Source organism: Mobula hypostoma, chromosome 9 (assembly GCF_963921235.1).
Source record: "Mobula hypostoma chromosome 9, sMobHyp1.1, whole genome shotgun sequence".
NCBI lineage: Eukaryota > Metazoa > Chordata > Chondrichthyes > Myliobatiformes > Myliobatidae > Mobula > Mobula hypostoma.
In genome coordinates, this window is record NC_086105.1 from 104,407,537 (window position 1) to 104,432,730 (window position 25,194).

At 39.8% G+C, this 25,194-nt stretch overlaps 2 protein-coding genes across 10 annotated transcripts in view; one reads left to right on the plus strand and one right to left on the minus strand.

The window, feature by feature from the left end:
- Nucleotides 1-8,518, minus strand: part of LOC134351908 (E3 ubiquitin-protein ligase MGRN1-like) — a 188,786-nt gene extending 180,268 nt beyond the window's left edge. For 6 of the 9 annotated variants that reach the window (XM_063058808.1, XM_063058806.1, XM_063058813.1 and 3 more), the window contains exon 1: nucleotides 8,135-8,517. In XM_063058808.1, coding sequence (XP_062914878.1) covers nucleotides 8,135-8,222 — 88 coding nt within the window. In that variant the 5' untranslated portion in view covers nucleotides 8,223-8,517. Of the gene's footprint in view, nucleotides 1-8,134 lie in introns of all 9 variants that reach the window. The other 3 variants (XM_063058815.1, XM_063058812.1, XM_063058807.1) reach the window with 2 other exon arrangements.
- Nucleotides 8,519-19,457: 10,939 nt separating this feature from the next.
- The window catches only part of LOC134351911 (UBA-like domain-containing protein 1), a 31,978-nt gene continuing 26,241 nt past the window's right edge, over nucleotides 19,458-25,194 (plus strand). The window contains exons 1-2 of the mRNA XM_063058824.1: nucleotides 19,458-20,135; nucleotides 20,263-20,322. Of these exons, the coding sequence (XP_062914894.1) occupies nucleotides 20,016-20,135; nucleotides 20,263-20,322 (180 nt within the window). The 5' untranslated portion in view covers nucleotides 19,458-20,015. The remainder of the gene's footprint in view (nucleotides 20,136-20,262; nucleotides 20,323-25,194) is intronic.

Below are 25,194 nucleotides of genomic sequence, written 5' to 3' on the forward strand. Positions count from 1 at the left end.
AGTGAAGAAGGCGAATGCAATGTTGGCATTGATTTCTAGAGGAATAGAGTATAGGAGCAAGGATGTGATGTTGAGGCTCTATAAGGCGCTGGTGAGACCTCACTTGGATTACTGTGGGCAGTTTTGGTCTCCTTATTTAAGAAAGGATGTGCTGATGTTGGAGAGGGTACAGAGAAGATTCACTAGAATGATTCCGGGAATGAGAGGGTTAACATATGAGGAACGCTTGTCCGCTCTTGGACTGTATTCCTTGGAGTTTTGAAGAATGAGGGGAGACCTTATAGAAACATTTCGAATGTTGAAAGGCATGGACAGAGTAGATGTGGCAAAGTTATTTCCCATGATGGGGGAGTCTAGTATGAGAAGGCATGACTTAAGGATTGAAGGGCGCCCATTCAGAACAGAAATGCAAAGAAATTTTTTTAGTCAGAGGGTGGTGAATCTATGGAATTTGTTGCCACGGGCAGCAGTGGAGGCCAAGTCATTGGGTGTATTTAAGGCAGAGACTGATAGGTATTTTCATAGCCAGGGCATCAAAGGTTTTGGTGAGAAGGCGGGGGAGTGGGACTAAATGGGAGAATGGATCAGCTCATGATAAAATGGCGGAGCAGGCCCGATGAGCCAAATGGCCGACTTCTGCTCCTTTGTCTTATGATCACCTGTACAAATTATTTCAATTTTCATCTCACTCCATTAAAAGTCACAACAGATAATCCCCAAATCTTTATTCTTTCTAATGTTAGCTAAATATTAGGTTTTTATGAATGGTTAAACCTCAGTCGAGGCAAATATCAAAGAATTGCAAATATATTATTTATTTCCGATGGCCTGTTTGTCTAGTTCCTCATCTATGATCTAATGATTCCTTTCCTAAAACACGGACACCAGTGGTTCCCTCGTATACCATCTAAAAATACACTGCCATTACTCATCTTCCAAACACTTATCTTTACTAAGCAAGGAAAACCTGGCAAGTGCTTGGAGAATACCACCACAAACAGATTCCCCTCAAGTTCAGAAATATACTGTCCAGTCTTCATTATAGCAGTGTCCAAACAGAGTACATACATGTCACCATATACAACCCTGAGATTCTTTTTCTGTGTGCATACCTGGCAAATCTATAGAACAGTAACTGCAACAGGATCAATGGAAAACAAACTATGCAAATGCAGGTATAAGTAAATAGCAATAAATAGCAAGCAAGAAATAACAAGATAAAAGAGCATTAAAGTGAGACCCCAGTTTGTGGGAACACCAGAAATAGAATGGTAGTCATCCCCTTTTGTTCAAGAGGGGTAGTAATTGTTCTTGAACCTTGTGGCGTGAGTCCTGAGGCACTTGTACCTTCTACCTGATGGCAGCAGTGAGAAAAGAGCATGGCCCAAGTGGTGAGGATCTTTGATGATATACGTTGCTCTTCTACTGCAACGTTTCACGTTGATGTGTTCAATGGTTGGGTGGGTTTGACCCGTGACATACTGAGCCGAATCCACTATCGTTGTAGGATTTTCCACTCAAAGGAATTGGTGTTCCATTTACCAGGCCATGAAGCAGTCAGTCGGCACACTTTCCACTATACATCTATCGAAGCTTGCCAAGGTTTTTGATGACATGCCGAATCTCCGCAGACTGCTGAGGCAGTAGAGGCACTGACATGCTTTCTTTGCAATTATACATATGATGGGTCCAGGACAGGTCCTCTGAGATAGTGACACCCAGCCATTTAAAGTTACTGACCTCTGATTCTCCGATGATTATTGGCTCATGAACCTGATTCCCCTCTCCTGGTCTTATCGACATTGAGTGAGAGGTTGCTTTTATTAAACCAGTCAGTCAAATTTTCAATCTCCCTCCTGTACGCCGATTCATCACCACCTTTGATACAGCCCATGACAGTGGTGTTATCAGGAAACTTGTATATGGTGTTGGAGCTGTACTTAGCCAGTCATAGGTGTAAAGCTACCAGCTAAAGACAAACACTCAGTAAATGCAAGTGGCCAGCCAGTCAAATAAGATTCAAATTAGTTCAAAATAAAGGATTGTATTAAAGATATATACTGTCTTTAACTAAGCCATTATCAAAGAAAATTCAACATGGTAAGGAAGATTCCAGTACAATTGACCAAGGCAGCATTCAACATCTTAAAATGAAGAGGGATTGGTTAGCCCTTCAACTTATTTTTCATGCTGGGACCACAGATTATGTCTGGCATTTCACTATTGCCACAAAAATATGTATTTATGTAGCACTTTTAAGATATTAAAACTGTCTAACGACATTTCACAAGTGGAATTTTAAACAAGATTTGACACTAAACCACACAAAGCTGTAAAAAAAACCTGGTTAGAACTTCAGATCTATTGTAGTCAGATCAGAACAATTTCGTCCATTAATTCCCATAGAGAAATTTTATTCAATCCTTTGCCCCAAAGACCAAAGAAAAAAATCCCTCAAATGCCCAACCGAGTCTTTTTCAAAAGGCCCAATTCTCCTCATACACTGAGTTTTGATATATATCAAATCTCTTCATGACATTTTTTGTTCCAAGCAGAACACTCAACTTCATCTAATCGAGTGCCAAAGATAAAGCTTCCATCATTAGACCATTCTTACAAATCTTTTCTTCGTTAGCTCGAGAACTTTCCCGTGCTTCCTGAAATATGGTAGCAACTTCAGGGGAAGATTGCCAGATTGACAAAGAAGAAAGTTAAAAGATGTTCTTGAAACCACCTTGGAAAAAAGTTGAACATCCTGACCAGATCCCATTAATCTTTAACCCAGTGGTTTCCAACCTTTTTTATGCCATGGACCACGCAAGAGGTCTGTGAACCCAAGGTTGGGAACCCCTGCCCTAACCTATAGTGTAAAAGAGTATTCTGGATGGCACATTCATCAGAAGAAAACAGAACCAGTGTTATGGCAGACGTAGAACTATTTTTTAACAGAAAACTTTCTGAAATATTGAGCCAGGTGGGTTTTAGAAAGCTATCACCTAACTTCAGAAAGTAAAGGATTAATTAACAAGGGGCAGACATATCTAAACACTTTAAGGATATTCAGCTTACCTCTCAGCATCTACAAAACCCAAATTATGTGAGGAAACACGCTGCACTTCCCTGACCAAGTCTAAATGCAGCAAACCTGAAGAATATCAAAACCAGAGAATCACAGAGTGGTAATAGTGCAAGAAAGCAATCAATCAGTCTTGGAGACCATATTGGGGTACTACAACAGAAGTTGATTTCACCTTCCCAACCTCTACCCTTAATCTCTTTATTTCATGGACTGATCCTGCTCCATTTTGAAAGCCACAATTGAATTAGCTCCCATCATCCTTCAGAAACGATGTATTACAGATGCTAATTGCTTGCTGCACAAAATTATTATTTCTTGTGTGTCTTTAGTTCTTCGCTAATCACTTTAAATTATCATCAATTTGAGCAGTTTCTTAGGCTCAATATTTTATAATCTTCACACAATGTATTACAATCCTAGCTTCATGTTCTGAAAATCTTGATAGCTTCTTCAGACGTAATTTGTAACACATTCCTCATTCTTGAAACCACACAAGCAAACCTTTTGTATACCTTCTCCCTTGCCTTCACGTTCCTCAAATTTCACAGCCAGAGCAGAACAGTCTACTTTATTAGTTCTCTAGCCACCAATTTAATCAGAATCCATCTCCATCACTGACAGAACTATGTAGAAGCACAGCAATCCCAATTAAAACAAGAAATACATTCTCTTCCAAGTTTCCTTCAAGTCACAATCCAACCTGACTTAAGACATATTCCCTTGTCCCTAGATCAAAATCTTGCCACTTCTGCCAAACAGTTATGCATCACATACACTTTAAAGTGTACCCATGATCACCTTCTCAACAGCAATCAATCAATAATATGCAAACCTTTTAAAAAAAAGAAACAAAAATGACTGCATTGTACTCAGGCTGTTCCAAGGACACAATGAGACATCAAAAAACAGGCATGCTCTTACATAGCAACATTTATGTTCCGTTCAATATACTTCTAATCAGTTAAAGCATAGGAAAATCAGTGCTGAAGTTATGCACAACAAGATCCCACAAAATTCAGGGTGGCAGCAACTAGAAAATATTTGGTAATATTGAAAGATCAATGAGTGTTGAATATGTATGCCTTAAAAAATGTTACGTAATTCAATGGATCTCAGAAGCTCAGAGAATGAAATGGAAGTCTTATAGGAAGCATGGTGTAAGTAAGTATTATCAACATAGCTTAGAATTCTTTATGCAACCAGTAGTCCCACAACTATTTTGGCTACATTTCCTACTTGTTTACTATAATAATTCCATTAATCTTGCCAGATTCCTCAGCTACATCAGATCTGTCCTGTCAACATCTCCCACATGACTACTTCCTAGACTATATTTTTTCTCAACCTCTTTTCTACTCCACCACAGCTGATGAAGCCAGAAGCAAGTCAGTTCTATTTCCCTTCTCCGATCTTTCATCCTCCTTTCCCCATCAAGGATAGGGTTCTCTTTATGTGCCTCTTCAACCACACCAATTACATCATCTAATCATCACCAATATCTCCAATAACCACATTTTCAAAGTTTGTTCATTGTTCACTCTTCCAATCTGTACCGCCACACATTTTCCAGTTCATGGCATACAACTTCAAGAGATGTAACACCTCCCCTTTTACCCACAGACCAAAATACTACTCCAATAATGAAACAGCAATAATGTTAGTTCTTCCAACTGAATGCATTATATCTTGCTGTTCATAATACAATCTTCCCTGCAATTGAAAACCAAACAAAAATCTTGTGACCACTTTGCAGAAATGCTTCCATTCATTCTGAACTTGCCATCTTAACTCTCCATCCTTCTCCCACTCTGACCTCTGCCAATGCTGCTCCAGCGAAGCCTTGAACAAGTTCATGGTCCAGCACCCTTCTGTCAACTGAGTGCACTACAACCCCTTGTTCTTAACATGAATTCTACAACTTTGCATAGCAAATTTGACTCAAGTTAGTCAGTCTTGATGAAAAGTCAATATCATGCAATGTTACCCATGTTTCACTGTGCACAAATATTACTAGAAGTGTTGAATATTTCCAGTGTACACCATCTTCACTTCAGAAGTTCAGCATTTGCACTGATTTGCCTCAAGTTCGTATCTCACAGTTCCAGTCTCTTTTTCTCCCCTCTCCTCAGATTTTCATTAGTGTCCCCTTATTTGAATCTCCTCCATACAACTTATTAATCACAGGTGATCTTTCAGTATCCTCCAGCAGCCAGCTGTCAGTTTCTCCTCACTTGCATCCTTCCTGACTTTCCCTGTTCTCCACCCCACCCAGAGCTTCCCTGCAACTTACTTTATTTCTAACTTCTCAGTTCTAATGTTTCTCTGGTCACTGATGCAGAATGACCTGCTGAGCGCTCCAAAATTTATTAACTTTCTTGCTTTTCAATAGATGATGGAGTAAAACTTACAAGCATAAGGCAGAAGTAAAAGAGTGGTGTCTGGCGAGCAGCCACATTTCAAACAAAAACCTAAGTGCAAACAATTCCTGATTCCCTCTCTCACCTCATCTCCCTATCTGCGCATCACCTCCCTTCAGTGCCCCTCCTCTTTCCCTTTCTCCCATGATTCTCTGCCCTCTCCTATCAGATTTCCCTTCTCCAGCCCTTCACCTCTTTCACCAATCAACTTTCCAGCTCTTTACTTCACCCCTTCCCTCCTCCCAGTTTCACCTATCACCTACCACCTTGTACTTCTTCCTCCCCTCCCTCCAACTTCTCCTCTTTCTTTCCAGTCCGATGAAGGGTCTTGGCGCCAAACATCAACTGCTTACTCTTTTCCATAGATGCTGCCTGGCCTGCTGAGTTCTTCCAGCATTTTGTCTGTATAGCGCAAACCTTATTTTTGTTCTTCAGTTCTGAACAAAACCAAATGATGGTTTCATTGATTCCTTTTCTCACTGACTACTAGCTCTTGGTGATCATTTCCACACCCAGACACAATTCTTCATCACTAAATGTTTGGATACTCCATTATAATTTGTTGCTTTCTTTACAGAATCAAACAAATCAGATTTAAGTGCAACTCTGAGAAAGGTTTGCAAGTCCCATTACTGCATAAATACTCAATTAAACAATATGAAATCTGAATTCCATTAGCATCATTTTGTAGAGAATACACAAATCTACAATGCAGATATCCTGCAAATAGACAGCAATATTGATTCTTCTATTCATCTGCACAAAGATGATACTCTTCCATTTATTTACCATTACTCAAAACAGGGCGGCCTAAAGCAATGTAGAGATATTGAAATGGCTCTTCTGTGCAGCTGCTGTTCCAGAGTAAATACAAATTGCACACAGCAAGAAGCATAAATGCGAAATGCAACAATTTCTATACAGCCTTTGAAAAATGCAATGGGATCTTTTACATTGCAGGGTCTCTGTTTATCATTTTTTCTAAATTACTATTTTTTCCAACTTAATAACACATTAAGCAACCCATTATCCATTTCTTCTGCTAGTTTTTGCAACATGGAAATCATGCCTTGGATTATTCCCATAAAAAAACTTTTCTTCTGGGGGTATATCATCAGCTTGACAGGCTACTCCCAACCAAGAAAGCCAACTAGATACAAAGGGAGAATACCACCGAACTTCAATTGGCCATGATTATTCAATGTGTCAAATAAACTTCAGAAATGAGAACGCTCATCTTTAGCACCGGGACTCACAAAGGGAGAACAGTAAATTAATTAAGCAAAATTGGCTCGCTTTTTAAAGATCAAATGCAATGCATACTGCTGACTTTACCTCATCACTTCGTTGCTGAAAGTCAACAGCATTCCGCAGTCACCGCATCTGACTGAAACAACTGATAGTACAGCTGTTAACAAAGGAACAAAAATGATGTCCAAGACATTGGAATTAGAGTACTTCAGGAGGAAAGTGTATGAAATGATGGTGGCAGGAGTTGATAAGGTACCAAACAGAGGAAAGGATGTGCCAGAGCAATACTATCTCTTTGTAACAAGATTTGACAAATAACAGGATGTCAAAGTTTTTCAGCAACTGTAGCCAATTGGAATATTCAAATCTGAAGGAGTCAGCTATATATTAATACTTCAATGGGCTGAAGCAGATAGTATCTTAGATTTGGAAAATAACTTTTTTGTGATTGATGAAAACAAACTTTCAGGAATATGGGAGAGTGAAGAATAGATTGACTGGATTAATGTCTGGAGACTCATACTGTCTTAATGGTTTCCTCTACTATGGTGATTTCTAAAAAGATCAACATCAAATGCTCGTAAATTCAGTTATTTTGCTTTAATTTTGCCTTGCTTCATCAAAATATAATCTCTTACAGCAGTCATCATAACGTTTACCAAAGTGATGCACTATGGGTGAATATACAGTAATTCCCCAATATGTTACTATAAAATGATTTATACAAAATACTTAATTATTAACTTTAAAATTAACACCACTTGCCCCTTTAAAAAAATTAAAACGTCTATTTAGTCATCCTTTCAATACCGAAATAGTAAACAAAACTTAACATTTTCTGTATTTCAAATTTCCAGCATCTGCATTTATTCGATTTTCACTTGTCAAAAAAGTGTACCTGAAACACAATTGCCTCCTGCAATGTCAATGAATTCACTTAAAAATTACAAAATAGCATTTGCTTTCAAACTCAACTTGTCAATAGTCTAGCAGATTATTCAACTTGAATAATTAACTGTGCTTTTTTTAAAAAAAGTTAGAGAATTATATAAATCGCATTGTTTGAAATGGACCTGTTTAAATGTATTGAAAAGGAAATGTCACAGAAATATTATCTTATTGCCAGATACACCGGATTCAATACCACTTTAGCAAAGCCCTTCCCGACAAAGAACAAAATAGAGCTGGATGACAATCCAATCACGAACAGTGTTCAGTGTGGAAATTGACAATATACACGTAGATGTCATGTAAACCAGGTTACGTGAAATACATCTATTGTCTCTTCGGGATAGATTCCCATTTGAAACCTGGTATCCTCCCCCAGGTATGGGGAGGATTGTAACCCAGGGCCGAACGCAGCCCTGGTCTATTCACTCTCTCTTACCAGACTTCGGCGGGTATCTGTAAGCCGAGTTGGCCTGAATATCTATATCTTCAACCCCTGCGATTCTCCTACTCAACATCGAACCCATGTTGCTCCCGCGGCTGAAGAATGCGATACCAGCAGGCAGCTGTGAGGGCCTGGAAGCCTGGCGGTACAGCGAATGGTTCCGATCAAAACTCCCAGTCCGTCGCCAACCCAACCGTGATCTTCAGGCAGTAAAACCACTGACCCAATACCAAAGGCAATAGAAGGGCCAACGGTTAATCACCGGGTGCCCTTAACCTAATGCATATTTCATGAGGAGGGAGGAAAACAGCAACAATTGACCATTTTCCGTTCGGTCATAAAAAACCGTCGCAAACTTTTCCTTCCGGAAGTTGTGGTAGCCACACGTATGCATTCTGGGAGGTGTAGTTTTGGTCTTAGTTTGTTGCCCGACACAGAATGTTGAAGTAACTCGTTTGTTATCTTGATTTGTATGATTACGACTATATTTCCCTGCATGCACCGTCACCCTCCCTCCACTGCCGCAAGTGTTGTGGAGGCGGTGAATCGCTGTGTTGTTTGTTGAGACTTCAGGGAATGTTCTGTTTATTGTCTCTATAAAGCTTTTATAGGCGGTAGATTTACTTTAAACTGCGTGTCCTATTTGACTTTTTTAATGCAATCCTGTAATTTTCTCATCGATTGTTAGTGAGCTTGAACAATTGGCTTGTTGCTAGGTAGATCACATGATCATGGAATTAAAATGCTTTCAGCAAGGCGATAGTAGTATATGGAGACTGAAAAAGTAAATTAATTAGTTTGATGTCCTTAATCGATTCGCAGACACTGTTGACTTGCTGGACGTTTTCGGACATCTTTTCAATATATATGCAAATTTTGTATATTTGATAGTGGAACTTTTGAACTATTTGCGAAAAAAAAGCATTTCCAGATGTATATTGTATACATTTCTCTGACATTAAACTTGAACTTTGAACTATTCTCCTGTCAGCTGCCGATAGGAAAACATGGCTGAGTTATTAAGGGTGGTTATAAAATATTCTTTCAAAGTTCATAGTTTTATCCATAAAGGGTTAGTCCAAAATATTTTAGCCTGGTTATAACTATGTATTGAGTGAACAAAAAACTGCCGTGGCTCATTTTCTGCTGATGCGCTCACACGCCTTCTTTGTTTCATACCCATCTGATCAGTCTCCTTGACTTCACTGCTCCCAGAAATTTTATATCCAAATCTCAGTTGCATACATTCTAACTGTTACCAAACCATTTTAATTAACCAGCCATATGTTCCCTGACCTATTAGTTCCTTAATTTAACAATGCCTTGATTTAAAATTCTTGTGTATGGAGCCATGACTCCTTCTGATCATGGTATAACTTTTAACCATCTCCAAGATATCAATGTGCCTCCAGTTCTGGTCTTTCTAAGTCTTCCATCCAGAATGGATCACATCTTCCATGATAAGAAACTGTTCCTATTGTGGCTCAGGGCTAATCTTTATTTGATCACGTCTTCAATGAAATGGATATGGTAATGCAATTAGGTGTGGATAAATTAAAGTTTTGTTCCTACAGGTAATAATTTATGTTGGAAACTCTAAAAGTATCTATTTTTTAAATATGGTATTTCACCTACGTGTCACTTTTTTATTTGTTTTGCCTTAATCAGATTTTACTTTCCTGTAGTTGCTATCCTTTTTTACCTTATATGACATCAAATTCCACTCTAATTTACAACCATTAATGCACGTGTATTGTTAATCTCATAAAAGAAGCCTATAAGGACAGTCTTACAAAAGACTAAAAGTATTACTGGAATAATTACTGGAGAGGTCCAGGTTGTTTTTTGTGGCCATTTGTAAGCAGTGCTGTCCTTAGCAAACATGAAAGCAGTAACTGTCTCTGCTTTGAATATTTCTGACTCAGTCATTTATTTGCAACGAGGGTGGAGATTTTCAACATGCAAATGAGGGGAAGGAAAATCTGGGCATTGAGCTGTAGGCATCAACCACAGTTTGTGGAGAGTTTTCAGATTAGAACGGCATTGGTTTATCTAATGATTACTATCCATTGGAATGGAGTCAGATGTGGGATAAAGGTCACAGAAAATCACTCTATCTAGTAGACAGAACACAAAGTGGCTTGGTAGCACAGTGGTTAGCACGACGCTTTACAGTGCCAGCTGTCAGCAATCAGGGTTCAATTTCCTCTGCTCTCTGTGAGGAGTTTGTACGTTCTCCCCGTGGCTGCATGGGTTTCCTCCGGGTGCCCCAGTTTCCTCCAATATTCCAAAGACATACAGGTTAGGGTAAGTTGTGAGCATGCAATGTTGGTGCCAGAAGCATGGAAACAATTGCAGGCTGGTGCTGCTCCCAGCACATTTGTGACACAAAGGATGCATTTCGATGTAGATGTGACAAATAAAGCTGATCTTTAATAAAACTAATAGTTCAATATGATGCACTTATTTCCTGTGAAGACAAGGATAGAATTTTGCCTGGAGCAATGAAATACTGACCATGATACTGGAATGGAAAAGGAATAGACTCAGAGTAAATATTGTAAGGGATTCAATAATTATAGCAATTCAACAATTTTTTAAAAAGCATAACTTATTAGTAATATCAAAAATGAGACATGACTTCTTATCTACCTGAGTGTATAATCTATTTGCTAACATACATTGCATTAAAATTATCTGAGACCTTAAGTGTGGATACAATAGAATCATTCATCTGATCAAAAAGAGCCAACGTATCCTTTTTGAAAAATTTGACTTAATTATTTGAAGATGACTAAATCCGTGGGCTGAGAAATGTAATGTAAGTTACTTATGTGGACATCCAGAAAACATTTGATAATTTCTGTAACAAGAGATGCTGAGTTAAAAGTGAAGCTCATGAAACTGAAAGCCAATTATGGACCTGTTTTGGAAATCAACTGAAAGACTGAATAAGGAGTGCCAGATTGTATTCAAATATTCAAATTGGTAGCATATGGCTCATGATAGGGCCAGGGACCAATGCAACTAACAGCGACGTCCTGCAGACAGTTCATGAAACTACTTCTTCTTCTTTTAAATATACTTTTACTAAATCTGTGTGCGAGTGGAACCTGTAATTGATAATGTGTTCTTGGGCTGACCGAGCAGTCTGGTGCTTGGTGTCACCAAGAGAATTTGGCATGTTTGAGAATGGATTATGCTGCCTAATTACAGAGAACAACCCATGTTTGGCTCCTTTACCCACCAATTAAACTGCCAAGCAAGAGTGGAATCAAAGAGAATGATTGAAAGCGAGCTGGTGTTCAGTACCATCTGGCTGCCCTTGACTGGACCGATCTCCCTCTCCCTCTCGCTTGCATCTGCCGCAGGAAGGTGCAGGAGTCTTGGCCAAGTTTGATAGGCACAGTTTGTGGATTGACTAGTTATTAGAGGACTCTTAGTTCATGTTATACGTGTTTCTGGTTTCTGGTTCCACCTATTTTTTATCGCTACTTTGCGCAATTTTGACAGTGGCATTTCAATGCAGACTGATTCTGCAGCCTACAGTCAATGAGCAACACAGCGCTAAATTGAACATTCAGATGGAGCAGACAGGAGAGGGGGGGATGAAGCTATGAGCTGGAAAGTTGATTGGCAAAAGGGATACCAGGCTGGAGAAGGGATCCTCATGGCCTAGGGAGAAAGAAAGGTGAGAGGAGCATCAGAGGAAGATGTAGTGAGAGGGACAGAGGGAGAGAAAAGAAGGGGGGGGGGATAAATAAATAAATAAATAAGGGATAGGGTAAGAAGGGGAGGAGGGGCATTAAAAGAAATTAGAGAAATCAATGTTCATGCCATCCGGTTGGAGGCTACCCAGACAGAATATAAGGTGTTGTTCCTCCAACCTGAGTGTGGCTTTATCTTTACAGTAGAGGAGGCTGTGGATAGACATATCAGAATGGGAATGGGACGTGGAATTAAAATGTGTGGCCACTGGGAGATCCTGCTTTCTCTGGCGGACAGAGCGTAGGTGTTCAGCGAAACAGTCTCCCAGTCTGCGTCGGGTCTGGCCAACATATAGAAGGCCACACTGGGAGCACCAGACACAGTATGTGAAAAAGAACACCTCTTTTTCCCTTTATTAGGGAGAAAGAGTGCCTGTAGTATGTCAAATTGTCAGATGAACAATTAGTTTTTGTTGTACTGCAGATCACAGTCTTTATTGGGGGCTTTGCTATTGTTGGTTTGTGGGTGGAGGGTGCTGATGCTTTTTTGTGGAAGTGAGTGGGGGTGAGGGAGGGTTGTTGTGCTGCTGCTTGTGCGTTGGAGGGGGGCTTTGGGATTCTAACATTTTAACAGTCGCTCATTCTTTGGAGCCCTCTTGTTTTTTGGATGTCTGGGAAGAACAAGAATTTCAGGATGTATATTGCATTCATTTCTATGGTATTAAATGGAACTATTAAACTACAATGACATTGTGTACTTCAACGGTTGACAATGCTTCCTTTGAATTGAATATCTACAGTGGGAGAAACTTTTGAATGTTCAAATACCTGAACGCTTCCCTGAAATTACACAAATTCCTGAAACCCCAAATTGATCCAGGGCAATTTACACAATCCCACTGTCTTAATGTATTGCTGATGCATATACAGTTCCTTAGCATGTGGAGCAGCCTGTGCTTGTAACTTCAATTTACTTCTTACAACGTACAAAAAAAATCCAAATGGCAAACTTCCTGAACTTATTTACATTTACAATAAGAACTGAAACCTGATTCTGGTTTGAGTTAATATCTGCTATATGCACATGTAATAAATTACAAAATTATAGTAGACCATTAACATATCAAAATTGCCACAGAGGAATTTAAATGGAGGCAAATCATAAGTCAATCACACTTTCAAAAACAAAATTATTTATTTATTTATTGAGCTGCAGTGCAGAATAGGCCCTTCCAGCACTTCGAGTCGCACCACCCAGTAATCCCTGATTTAATCCTAGCCTAATCACAGGACAATTTACGATAACCAATTAACTTACCATCCAGTATGTCTTTGGACTGTTGGAGGAAACCAGAGCACATGGACGAAACTCACAAGGTCATGGGGAGAATGTACAAACTCCTTACAGGCGGAGGTGGGAATTGAACCCGGGTCGTCTGTACTGTACAGCCTTGTGCTGACCACTATGCTACCGTGCTTCCCCATTTAGAGAGGACACAGATTTACCAAGATACCGCCTGGACTGACCCGGCTGGTGGCGTAGTGGCATCAGCGTCAGACTTTGGGACGACAGGTCCCGAGTTCAAACCCAGCTGGCTCCCCTGCACGCTTTCCATCCGTGCTGGGTTATGAATTGGTGATCTCTTTGGAAACTCACCCGGCAGAAGGCAATGGCAAACCACTGCTGTAACTTGCCTCATACGCGGTTCCCCACTACCTCAGAGAGGCGTGGAGGGAAATCGTCTGCTAACCGGAAAAACTCTGGATGCAACGTTCCTTTCCTTTTACTGCCTGGTATGTCTTATGAAGATAGTTTGAATGAGCGAAGGCTTTTCTCTTTGAAGTGAAGGAGGATGAGAGGTGATTCAATAGAGGTGTCTAGGATGATGAGCCATAGATCGAGTGCATTTTCCCAGGGCTAATATGAGGGGGCATAACTTGAAGGTGATTGGAAAAAAGTATAGGGAGCGATGTCAGTTGTTTACTCAGTAAGTGGTGGGTGTGTGGAAACTTTGTTAGGTGTGGTGTTAAAGGCAGACACATTAGGGTCATTTATGAAATTCCTTGGCACCGATGTGATAGAAAAATACAAGGCTATGTAGGAGGGAAAGGTTAGATTGATCTCAGAGTAGGTTAAAAGATTGGCACAACATCCTGGGCCAAAAAGGGCCTGTACTGTTCTGTGTTCTGTGAATATTGTAATTAGTTTTTGTTTGATAACATTCCCCAGCTGTCAGTCATGGCTGAGCCCAGATTCCTTTTTGCTGAAACACTGACATGAGTGAAGAAAACATCATCACTTTGCACTTATCGCTGATTCCAGTCCCTAACTCACTTTAAAGTTGAACTCTTTGTGTAGCAGTTCATGTTGCTGACCCCAGTAATGGATAAAAATTACATAAGTCATTTCGAACATCATCACGGTCTGATGTGATCTTCATCAGAGGAGAATCAGAAGCAGAAGCTGACCATTCAGTCCATCAAGCATACCTGTCCATTCATAAGAACAAAGAGTAGAATTGGGCCATTTGGTCCATCGAGTCTACGTCGCCATTTCATCATGGCTGATCTATTTTTCCTATCAGCTCCAATCTCCTGCCTTCTCCCCATATCTCTTCATGCCCTGACTAATCAAGTATCTATCAAACTGTGCCTTAATTATACTAGCCAATGAATAGGCTTACAAAGCCAAACTAGAAACATTGGAAGCCCAAAGAGATTTAGTGTTCAAATACATAGACAATTAAAACCTCAGTTGGCAATACTTGAAATATTTTTAAAAATTCTTTAAAGTTGCTCTTTTTATTTGGAAGATGAATTCAAAGGGGTAAAATTTATGCATCAGCCATACAGAGCTGCAGTGAGATTGCTTTCAGCAGATCTTGGCAACATAGCTGATGAAGGAAATAGTCACCTTGAAGGAAATGCACATACATTTAACAGAATGGTGCCAACAAGTGTTAAATTATGAGGACATATTTCACAAGTTGGACTTGTGTTCTCCAGGTGTTTATATGTAAAGTAGTAATTTGAGCAAAATTTTCAAAATGCTAATGGTAAATGATAAGGTAGGTGGAGAGAAGCTTTTGAAAAACCTACACTTCTTTGGTTTGGGAGTCTTGGACTAGACAAGATGGCCTAAAAATTATTTCAGAGCTATACACGAAAGATGTTGAGTTTTAGATCTCTCTTGCACAAACTTCAATTCATGTGATTGTTAATTGTGATTGATGGACTTTCAGAGTTGAGGCACTTCGAGTTCAACTACAAGAATGGGCTCGAGGGTCAAAATGGCTGACTTATTCTTCTGCGCTTGTAATCTTTAATCTGACTGGTTAACGAGATAAAAAGTTGCTTTATCTGCTTGTTCTGGTTCCGTATGTTGTGAACTCACACTTTCAGCAGCACATTACTCAAAAAAAATTAAAACAAGCATATGCGAGGGCTAGTCAAATAAATATCCCCTCCTCCCACCTTTTCATTCTGGCGTCTTCTCGTTATTTCTCAGTCCTGAAGAAGGGTCTCGGACTGAAACGTTGACTGTTTATTTATTTCCATAGCTGCCGCCTGACCTGCTGAGTTCCTCCAGCATTTTGTGTGTGTGTTGCAATTGTACATTGATTGTTTTACAAGTTATTTCCAAGAAAATCATGTGACTATGCCTCATAGTATATGTAGCCTGTGTTTTTTTTTCTCCATTTTGGATTTGCAACACACAAGCTGCAGGAGGTTTCCTCCACTGGCTTGGGTTCAAATTAAATTAATCAATTTTAGGCCAGTGCTCCATCAGGTTCCTGCATCTTCAATGCACATACATTCCTAACTTGGAGATGAAGTGATAGGATCCAATTGTCACAGTTAATATAGGCATCAACAACATGGGTATGACTAGGAAAAAAAATCTGCCCTGGGATTATGAGGACCTCAGGGCAATATTGAAAAGCAGAGGCACAAGGCTGATGATTTCTGAACCACATGCAACTGGTAAGGGTTAAATAAAATGTGACAATAAATGTGTGCCTCAAAGCATGATGTTTCAGAAATGGATAGACTGGCATTAGTACTGGGGAAGAAGGGAGCTGTTGTGTGGGATGAGCTATACCTGAACATAGTTGGAGATAAAGCTATAAAGAAGTGGACAAGGCACCAAGTACAGGATGTCCCACACTATGCAAACTATAAATGATGGATAAAAATTAAACATTACATACTTAAAACCCCAGAGTATATATGCTGCAATCTGCCACTTCTGTGCGTCTGAACTCATAATCCCTGTTGTATTCCTTTGCATTAAAAATTGTTACTCCAAGGTTACAGACTTATTCTTAAAACACATAAACGCACTTGCAAATGCAACTGTACAGTTCCCTGAATGAGTGTACATATACTCCACTGGCGTTCTAAATGGTCAGTAACCACCCTTCACGTCTGGTGGCCCTGTCTCACCAAATTAACACCAAAATATCTAGTCTCTTACATAAGTGCACAGACACCACACTGTTGTTATACTGATGAGTTCAGCTGTCCACCATCTTTGTGATACTTCATGATCCTGTGGTCACTGACCTGAGTGTGAGTGCTAATTTTAAAAATACTCACCCACTTAAACTGCTGAGATCACTGGCCAAACGATGTGTCATAAATGTATCCTGGACGAACCCCCAAATGTTGTCACATGAACAAAGTCACAGGAGGGACACTGAAGCTAGTGGAGAGGGAAGTGTTTTATTCAACAAAAATGAGAAACAGGCATCATATTGAGAAACTCTTAGAGGGGAGTCCTTTCGACCCAATATCACATGACATTTTTTAATATTAAAGTTCAAAGGTAACAGCAGAACAATTCTGTCATTCCAATGTATCTACAATGCTTCCTTTGAATTACATATGGTTTTCACACACCTCCTTCTTTGCACCCACACTCCAGACACCCAAAATGAATGTTAATCAGCATTGTCTGTTTTGAAACATAGAAAACCTATGGCACAATACAGGCCCTTCGGCCCACACAGTTGTGCTGAACTTGTCCCCACCTTAGAAATTACTAGGCTTACCATAGCCCTCTATTTGTCTAAGCTCCATGTACCTATCCAAAAGTCTTTAAAGACCCTATCATATCCGCCTCCACCACCGTTGCCAGCAGCCCATTCCACGCACTCACCACTCTCTGTGTAAAAAAACTTACCCCTGACATCTCCTCTGTACCTACTCCCAAGCACCTTAAACCTGTGCCCTCTTGTGGCAGCTATTTCAGCCCTGGGAAAAAGCCTCTGACTATTCACATGATCAAAGCCTCTCATCATCCTATACACCTCTATCACGTTTTGCAATCAACTCCAGTCCACAGCTCCAGGAAAAATATTGTTCAGGGCTGGATTTTAAATTCAATCTACAATTCATGTCCATGCCTGAAGATTGGTTGCTGGTGAAATTAATATTTGCTATATACCCAACTCCAGCATATGTCCTAACAACCATACATGACCCTGCAAGCACACTTAGATAACAGGTGGGCTCAAACTTGCAAAAATCCTAATTATGAGGGATAAAATATCAAAGAATCTCATTGGGCCAAAACCACTGGCACGTGATAATCTGTGCCCAAGGATGGTAAAGGAGCTAACTGCAATGATAGTGGACCCCAAAGTTTGAAAGTTTTCAAAATTTGCTAGATTTAGGATGAGTACCATTCTCTGCCATTCAGCAGATCTACACAGAACACAGCCACTGGAAAGTTCTATTCATTGTCAAGGACCTCCATAATCCAAGCTATGCTCTCTTCTCACTGCTGCCATCAGGAAGGAGGTACAGGAGCCTTAGGTCACACACCACCAGTTTCAGGAACAGTTATTACCCTTCAAACATCAGGTTCCTGAACCAGTGTGAATAACTTCAACTCTGAACTGATTATACAATTGACGGACAGACTTTCAAGGACTTTATTTCCCATGTGCTCAGTATTATTTATTTATTTATTATTATTTATTTTTGTATTTGTACAGTTTGTCTTCTTTTGCACGTTGTTTTTATCAGTCTTTGTGTGTAGTTTTTCATTGATTCTATTGTATTTCTTTTTTCTACTGTGAATGCCTGCTAGAAAATGAATCTCAGGGTAGTATATGGTGACATATACAGTATGTACTTGAGAATCACAGAAGGAAAAAAACATAATTATTTTGAAACAACACAAAATGCTGGAGGAACACAGCAGGTGATGCAAAGTCTCAGCCCACAACATCAACAGTTTATTCTCCTCATTGGTGCTGCCTGACCTGATGAGTTCCTTCACCACTTTATGTGTCGCTCTGGCTTTCCAGCATCTGCAGAATCTCGTATTTATAGTTATCTTGGAAAGATTAATATAATAAAACCCTGTTAACATGGTTTTACAAATTGTAAATCAAGTTTGACAAAACTGTTTGAATTTTTTGAGTACATGCCAAAAAGAGTTGATTAGAGAGGAACCTGTAGAGTTAGACTGTTTAGATTTCCAAACATTTGTCAAAATGCTGCACAAGAGGCTGGTGCTTAAATTAATATCTACGGAAATGGAGGAAGTGTGTTAGCATGGATGGAAAACTAGTTGTCGTATCAAAGACATTAAATTAAAAGATGAATATTAACTGAGGTCCAAGTCATAGCTCTTTAGGGGGGCTTGACTAGCTAGATGGAGAAAAAAATCAGTAATTCTCTGTTACCAAGGTTCAGAACATTAGACATATTTTGCATAAAAATGAAAAGTGAGGGTTAATGGGATCAGGCACAGGAGTTGATGCTAGCATAGACCAGCCTATTTTCATGACTGGTCAGAGAGGTTTGAGAGGCCTAGTCACCAACTCCTTCTCGTACTTTCCCCGTAAGGATTTAAAAAACTTGATAGAAATGCCTATGCATGCTTTAGGTATCTTTCGTATTCCAATGCAGCTATGATATATTTTCTAAATGAGGCAGAAAGGTCAGTAGTCGGAGGACGCTGAGCTGTTTGAATTCCTGAGACAAGGAGTAAAACCAATGAGCTAATCTGTATGAACAAAAGCGGTAATTCCTAACGGAAGATTTTGCTTTAAGCACGTGTTATGAAGGGAGCTCTCTGACAGAAAAAAAAGATATTTTATCAATTTGAGAAAGTTGACTCATGCACAGAATCAGTCCAATTACAACAGTGCATGTAGTTACAGTACCACTCCCTAACTGTCAACATCAATCCTCCCCAGACAGTAACGCATGCATTGCATCACGTGTCTACGTGATAAAAACACGGTGTCGTGTCAACTCGCCGGCGCACTGCCATTGGTGCAGCCTCCGTGTTTACCTTCGTTGGTAAAGCCCAGCACGCTAAAGCTGCCTTATAAGGTCAGATACTAACAGCTCAAACCCGGATTGGTTCCCTCGATCTGCCAATCATATACGTCATCCGATTGCAAACAGGGAATGCCGCAAGGGCCGCGTGGTATTGTGGGAGTCGTAGGACGCCGGTCGGTTTAATCCTCGGCATTTCCCTCCTTCCCACAGAGTAATTTGCATAACGTATCAATCAACCAGAGGCGAGTGTGGTCGCGAAACATCGTCCAAGGCGCTTGGTTTTCCCCTCAAAACAAAAACATAGCATTCAACCGGCTCTTCGAAAAGGCGCCGTCTTCTCCCCCAGGGGAAAGCCACCTGAGTATAATAATTTCTAAATGTGAATGATAGGAAAGCGGTGGCGAAGGGAGAAAATAATCCCCGTGCCGAACCCGGGCAAGGATCGCCGGGAGGAAGAAAGTACAGCCGTTGTTGACCCCCCGCCCCCGCTCACTCTGAATTCGTTGGGAGCGCGAGCGCCGGCGCCGTGGCGTCAACAGTCAATCAATGGACGGGCGTGCTGTGACGTCACCTGCCATTCATGGGAGGGGCGTGGCCCGGGCTCTGAACGCTACGTAAATATTTGTATTCGTGTTGGGACCCGCTGGTGTCTCGGAGCACGTTAGTGTAAGAGCTTGGCGAGCAAAAACAAACAACCACCGACATAATTAACAGGAGGGCAAACACACAGCGGCTCGGGCGAGGAAAAGTTACCGGCTCGCCCCCCCTCCCCGACCGTCTCCGCAGTCGGTTAGCAATATTTACAAGAGTGCGTGAGGCGGGGGAAGAGCAGAAGGGACTTCGTCTCCCTGTCGCTGGCTCCCACCATGTCCGTTAATATGGACGAGCTGAAACACCAAGTGATGATAAATCAGTTCGTGCTGACCGCAGGGTGTGCGGCGGATCAGGCGAAGCAGCTCCTGCAGGCAGCGCACTGGCAGTTCGAGGTAAAGAGATGAAGAACCGGCCTCGATTGCTGAATTATTTCCGACTCTGTGCGTGTGTGTGTTGATGCTGACCGTTTTTCTTTCCTTTCCTTTCCCCTCCCCCCTCCCTCTCCCCGGTTCCCCGAAGACGGCCCTGAGCGCCTTCTTCCAAGAAGCCAACGTGCCCTACAATCATCATCATCAGATGGTAAGTGTTGGTCGGTTAGGCTGTGGGCGAGGGTCGGGTTCGGACGATGGCCGGCACTGCCCGCTCCCCTCCCTCCCTCTCCCCGGTGCCGCCATGTTGGGATCAGGCCGCTAGAGGAAAATAAACACAAACCCGGCGGCTCCGGCTCGCCCGGCTGCTGCCTCATCATGTCCGACCTTTCATTAATCCCACCTCGCACTCGATCCCCTCTGCCAGTTGGTGCGTGGGAATGTTTTCGAGAGCCGAAGCCTCACATTCTCATTTTTTTTAAAGATCACCTTTTGTTTATTTTTCTCGCATTCCCTTATATTATTTATCAATAGGTGGAAATAAATACGCTTTCTTTTCAATTTGGGGAACTAACCTTTTTCTGATACTCTTAAGAAGGGGTCGATGAAAAACGCGTGGAAGAGTTTGTCATCCTGTGTGTTGTGATCGCAATGTTATGGTTTCCGCACGCTACGTTCAGCCCTGGAATTCCTTTTAGAAATATTGTTGTTCGGATGTTCTGTAGGTGTCGTACTTTGCAACGTGCAAAATGTATATTTTAATACCTTTGAATTAACCGTTCCATGTGGTTGACGCGTTTCTCGCGATTTTTTTTCCAAAGGGGCCATGGACCGTGTGAATGGTCAATGGTATGTTTGGTCTAATCATGTGCCGATGGTCACTTGTTAGACTTTAGTGCGAATGTTTTCAAATATGTAATTTGCATACACTTAATTTTTACGCTATTTGTAAAAATTTAATTTTTTTAGTTGTAGAATAAATTGTTTTGAATTTTATGCATGCTATCAAACACGTTCATAAGGCGAATTAGAAGGGTGTTCTTTAAATCTAGAGATGAAGACTGTTTAGAAAGTGGAAGGTTATGTATTGGCAGCCATTTTTAAACTCATCTACGTTAGCATAAACATTCGTTTCTGCAGACATGTGGCAAGCTACTTCCTATGGCGTTATTTGTTGTATTGAGACTGACGTTAGTTCAAAGTTCTTTATTTATTTTAGTTATGAATACGTTTATGGTGGAAAGAGAAACCTGGAAGATTTTGAATGTCAAGAATATACCTTGGCGGTTCGTCTTTTCAATAGGCAAGAATTAAAATAGCCAAGCCAATCTGAAAGAACAGTAGTAAATTTGCCAGAGAGAAACCACATGGTTTGCCAATAAGAATTTATAGTAATTTGTAAAAGTGTGAGAAGATGGAAATGAATGATGAAACAGCTCAGTTCGATTTCCTCCTGATCGCGGAGTGTTGTTTATTTCCTGCCAGTAGGTTTTTCTCCCATCCCCCATGCCACAGTTCACCCAAACACAGTCCTCCATGTAAATAGGCATTTTCCATTGACAGGAAGTTGAAATAAAATGGATTCCTTATGAAACAGCCAATGTTGATAGTGAAGTTTCTCTAGGCTTGTGAAGCCTAGAATGAAAAGAAACATTGATTGACTTTGTGATTTCAGCTGTTCGTTTTCAACATTATATAAAGTGCTGTTATTGAATTTTGTGTTCCTTTATAGAAATGCTGTATTTTTGTATAATAAAAGCAGGTACATATATAATTGTCAAAAGCATTAACGTTAATGCTTTTTTTGTAGTTATGCTTTTGGTACAATGCAATTTCAAAATCTTAAATAAGAAATGTTAAGGGAAACAAATTTAAAAGCTTGCAGTAATTGCAAGATTCTCCATGACTTAAATGTCTCTAGACGAACTAAGAAATGACTGAATTGTTGCATTGAAAACCTTGATTTCTATGAATAGAGGTCTGGAAATGATATCTGTGCTTAGTCGAGAACCAGATGTGAGTTGTCGTTTCAATTGCATCAAGTCCAGCCAAACCTCTAGCAACCTTGTCTTGTCTGCCAGGCCAGGCTGAGATTGCTGGAAGTGAGACATTAATGGATTAACTGCAATGCTGACAAAATGAAAGGAGTGATGTGATCATCATTCAGATTTTAGTTCAGTGAATAAAGCAGAACTCGGCATTTTACAGTTGCTTTTCATTGACAGAATATATCACAATTAAAGGGGAATGACAAGCTCACATGATAGTAACTGCTACTATAAACAATGAAGACATTTCTAGATTCAAAGTAGTGTTATTTACAGAAAGCCAGATGTTTTGAGATTTTTGTTGATGTTTTGCTCATGTAAGAAGGGTTTGAACAATGTACTGGAGTAACGGAGGTTCAGAAATAATTTTCCTTTACTGATTTTTCTCTTAAGTTGTGTATTATTGCAGAAAGCCTGTGGATTTTTTTCTTGTCTTTTTTTAAACTTTAATTTGGCTGTTGTCCCTTTCTCCTTGAGCTGACATCCAAAATAAATACAGAAATTGAGGAATAAAACTGAATATGTGAACTATAATGCCAATTCAAATTTATAACTTGTGTGTAATAGTAACTGTTCCAAAAATTTTTATTCTGCATAGTGCATTTTTCCCATTAATATTATGAAAACATTGATTGTTCGTGTGCAGTTCATCAAACACATGACAGTCTTCTGATATTCTGATCAAGTAGTTAACCCTGTGTACGCACCTTGAATGCACACTGAATGCTATCTGAGAAAGAACAGTCACACTACAAACTAACCTTGCATAATGCTCATGTATATTAAAAAGCATTATCTTTACTCATGGCCACTGAGTTGACTGTGGTCCTTGCTGAGAGCACCTAACTCCACACAAAATGTTGACTGGATTTATGTTATTCCATGTTTCATCTGCCATATGGTAAACTTGTTAAAGTGAAGTAGTTTTCAAGGAAAAGTCCATTGTGTAAAATGTGTAGAAATGGCTGTACTTTTTTATTATTTGCGTAACTTGTCCTTTGCACATTAGATATCTTTATGTTTTTAACTTGATTTCAGTGTAAAATACAGCGTCTGCTGATGCCCATTTCCTCTCTCCAGATACAAATTTAATCTGCTGAATATTTCTGGGAGTTGGGGGAATAATATGCCAACAACACTGATGGGCAGAAAGCACATTGTGCAAGGAAAGCAATTACATTTGAATTAGTATGAAGCAAAATAGACCAGTGTCTCATTGAAATCATTGCAACAATTCTACGTAATCAATTTTTATGGGGGCTTTGTTTAAGAATGGCTGGGGTGGGAGGTGCTTGGAGACAATAAAATTAGTGTGGTTGGAAAAAATTATTTTCATGATTTAAAAGAGCATTTTCAGTCAGCAGTTGTCATTGGTTGCCATTAATTCTTTATATATAGTTTCAGTTTTTGTTCTCAAAAGGTGTTGCAATGATTACTGTACAAGGAGCATGATTCTATAGGGTTCAGTTCTGCTGAGGGATCTGTTTTACTCTTGAATATCGAAATGGCTAATATAGTACATTGTGGATATACAGTGTTAACTAACATTGCATTTTTGTTGTTAAATTTCATTCAGGATGTGGTGCGACTACATCGGGTTCCATTCAGGCATGGTGGTTCACATTTTAAAACAGTTGTGCTAAAGTAGTTGGAAGAAAATACAATGATTTATGCAAAATAGTGCACTGAATGTTATTTGATCTAGAAATTAATGCATGTTGGAGTGAGAAAAATTGATTATGCAATGAATGGTGGATTATGGAAAATTAATCCAACGTGCTATTTGATTTCAATCACCAGTCTATTTTTATGAATGAACATGTGATTGTTTTTGTTTGTGGAGATTGAGTCTTCTGTTGACCTAAGGTTCAATTAAGTAAGATTGTTTTTCATAAATGTTCCTTTAGGCTGAAGATGAACATAGGAAGGAGAACAGGATGGAAAATTTGGCAGGGAAGGGGCAATGTAGGAAAAGGGTGGGGAGGGGTGCAAATTTGTAATACGTGTATCTCAGAAATGAATATCTGAATAACAGAGACAGGACAACATATGATGGTGAATAACCTCCAGAATCACAAGTAGATGTGTTAGGCTTGTAGATGCATTCATTTTTTTTTTCTTCTGTACTTCATAACTTAAACCAAAAATAAAGCATGGGTTACTTATTCAGTATGATAAATAGTGTCTTAAAGAAAATATTGCCAGAATAATAGATTGTTGAGGGAAGAGTTATCCCTTGGGTTATATAGCAAGTATAGAATAGAAGGTCCACAAACAATGGTTGTAACATTATAAACAGTTTAAAAAATACATTTGATGGTTTTGTAGGTTATTTAGAAGCAGAATTGGAAATTCCACAGCCACATGTCTGAAAGCCACAAGTTTTATTTGGCATTAGGTTAATTCATGATAGTTGTTCATTAATTTCTGACTTCAAGCACAGCCCTGTCCTTCATTGACAGTGACAATTGATAATAGACAGCAATAGTTGCAAGAGCTTAGAATGCAAAATCCACATTCATTCACATATGTTATGAGTACAGTATTCATTAAGAGTGTGTGGAAGTGGAGTGGGAGAACTTGCTCTTTCGAGCTCACATCATCCTTGTTGCTTTTTTCTTTTTGTTCACTCATTGTCCCTAAGGCATTTACTTGAGCACAATATTGCATAACCTGTTTTTCCTTTTCTTGTGCTGGATCTGTTTGAAAGGTTGTCATGCAGCCAACATTAAAACTTACTCAGTTCCTCCTTTTCGATATGTATACGTATGCATACATTGGAAGGCTGAACTCCTGGTCATAGGTGACTGACTCTTGCTCTTGCCTCTGCTGTACAATGACCTACAGCCCATCCCACAGAACAAAGTAAGCAATTCTCTGTAGTACATAGATCACTTTCTATACCACACAAACTAAACAAGACCCATATTAATTCTCTCTAATTCACTTCCTGTCTTTTGGGAGCAGCCACCATGAACTGCAATTGATCACTGTTTTCAGTGCTTCAGTGTGGCCCTCTGTTAATCTATAGAAAA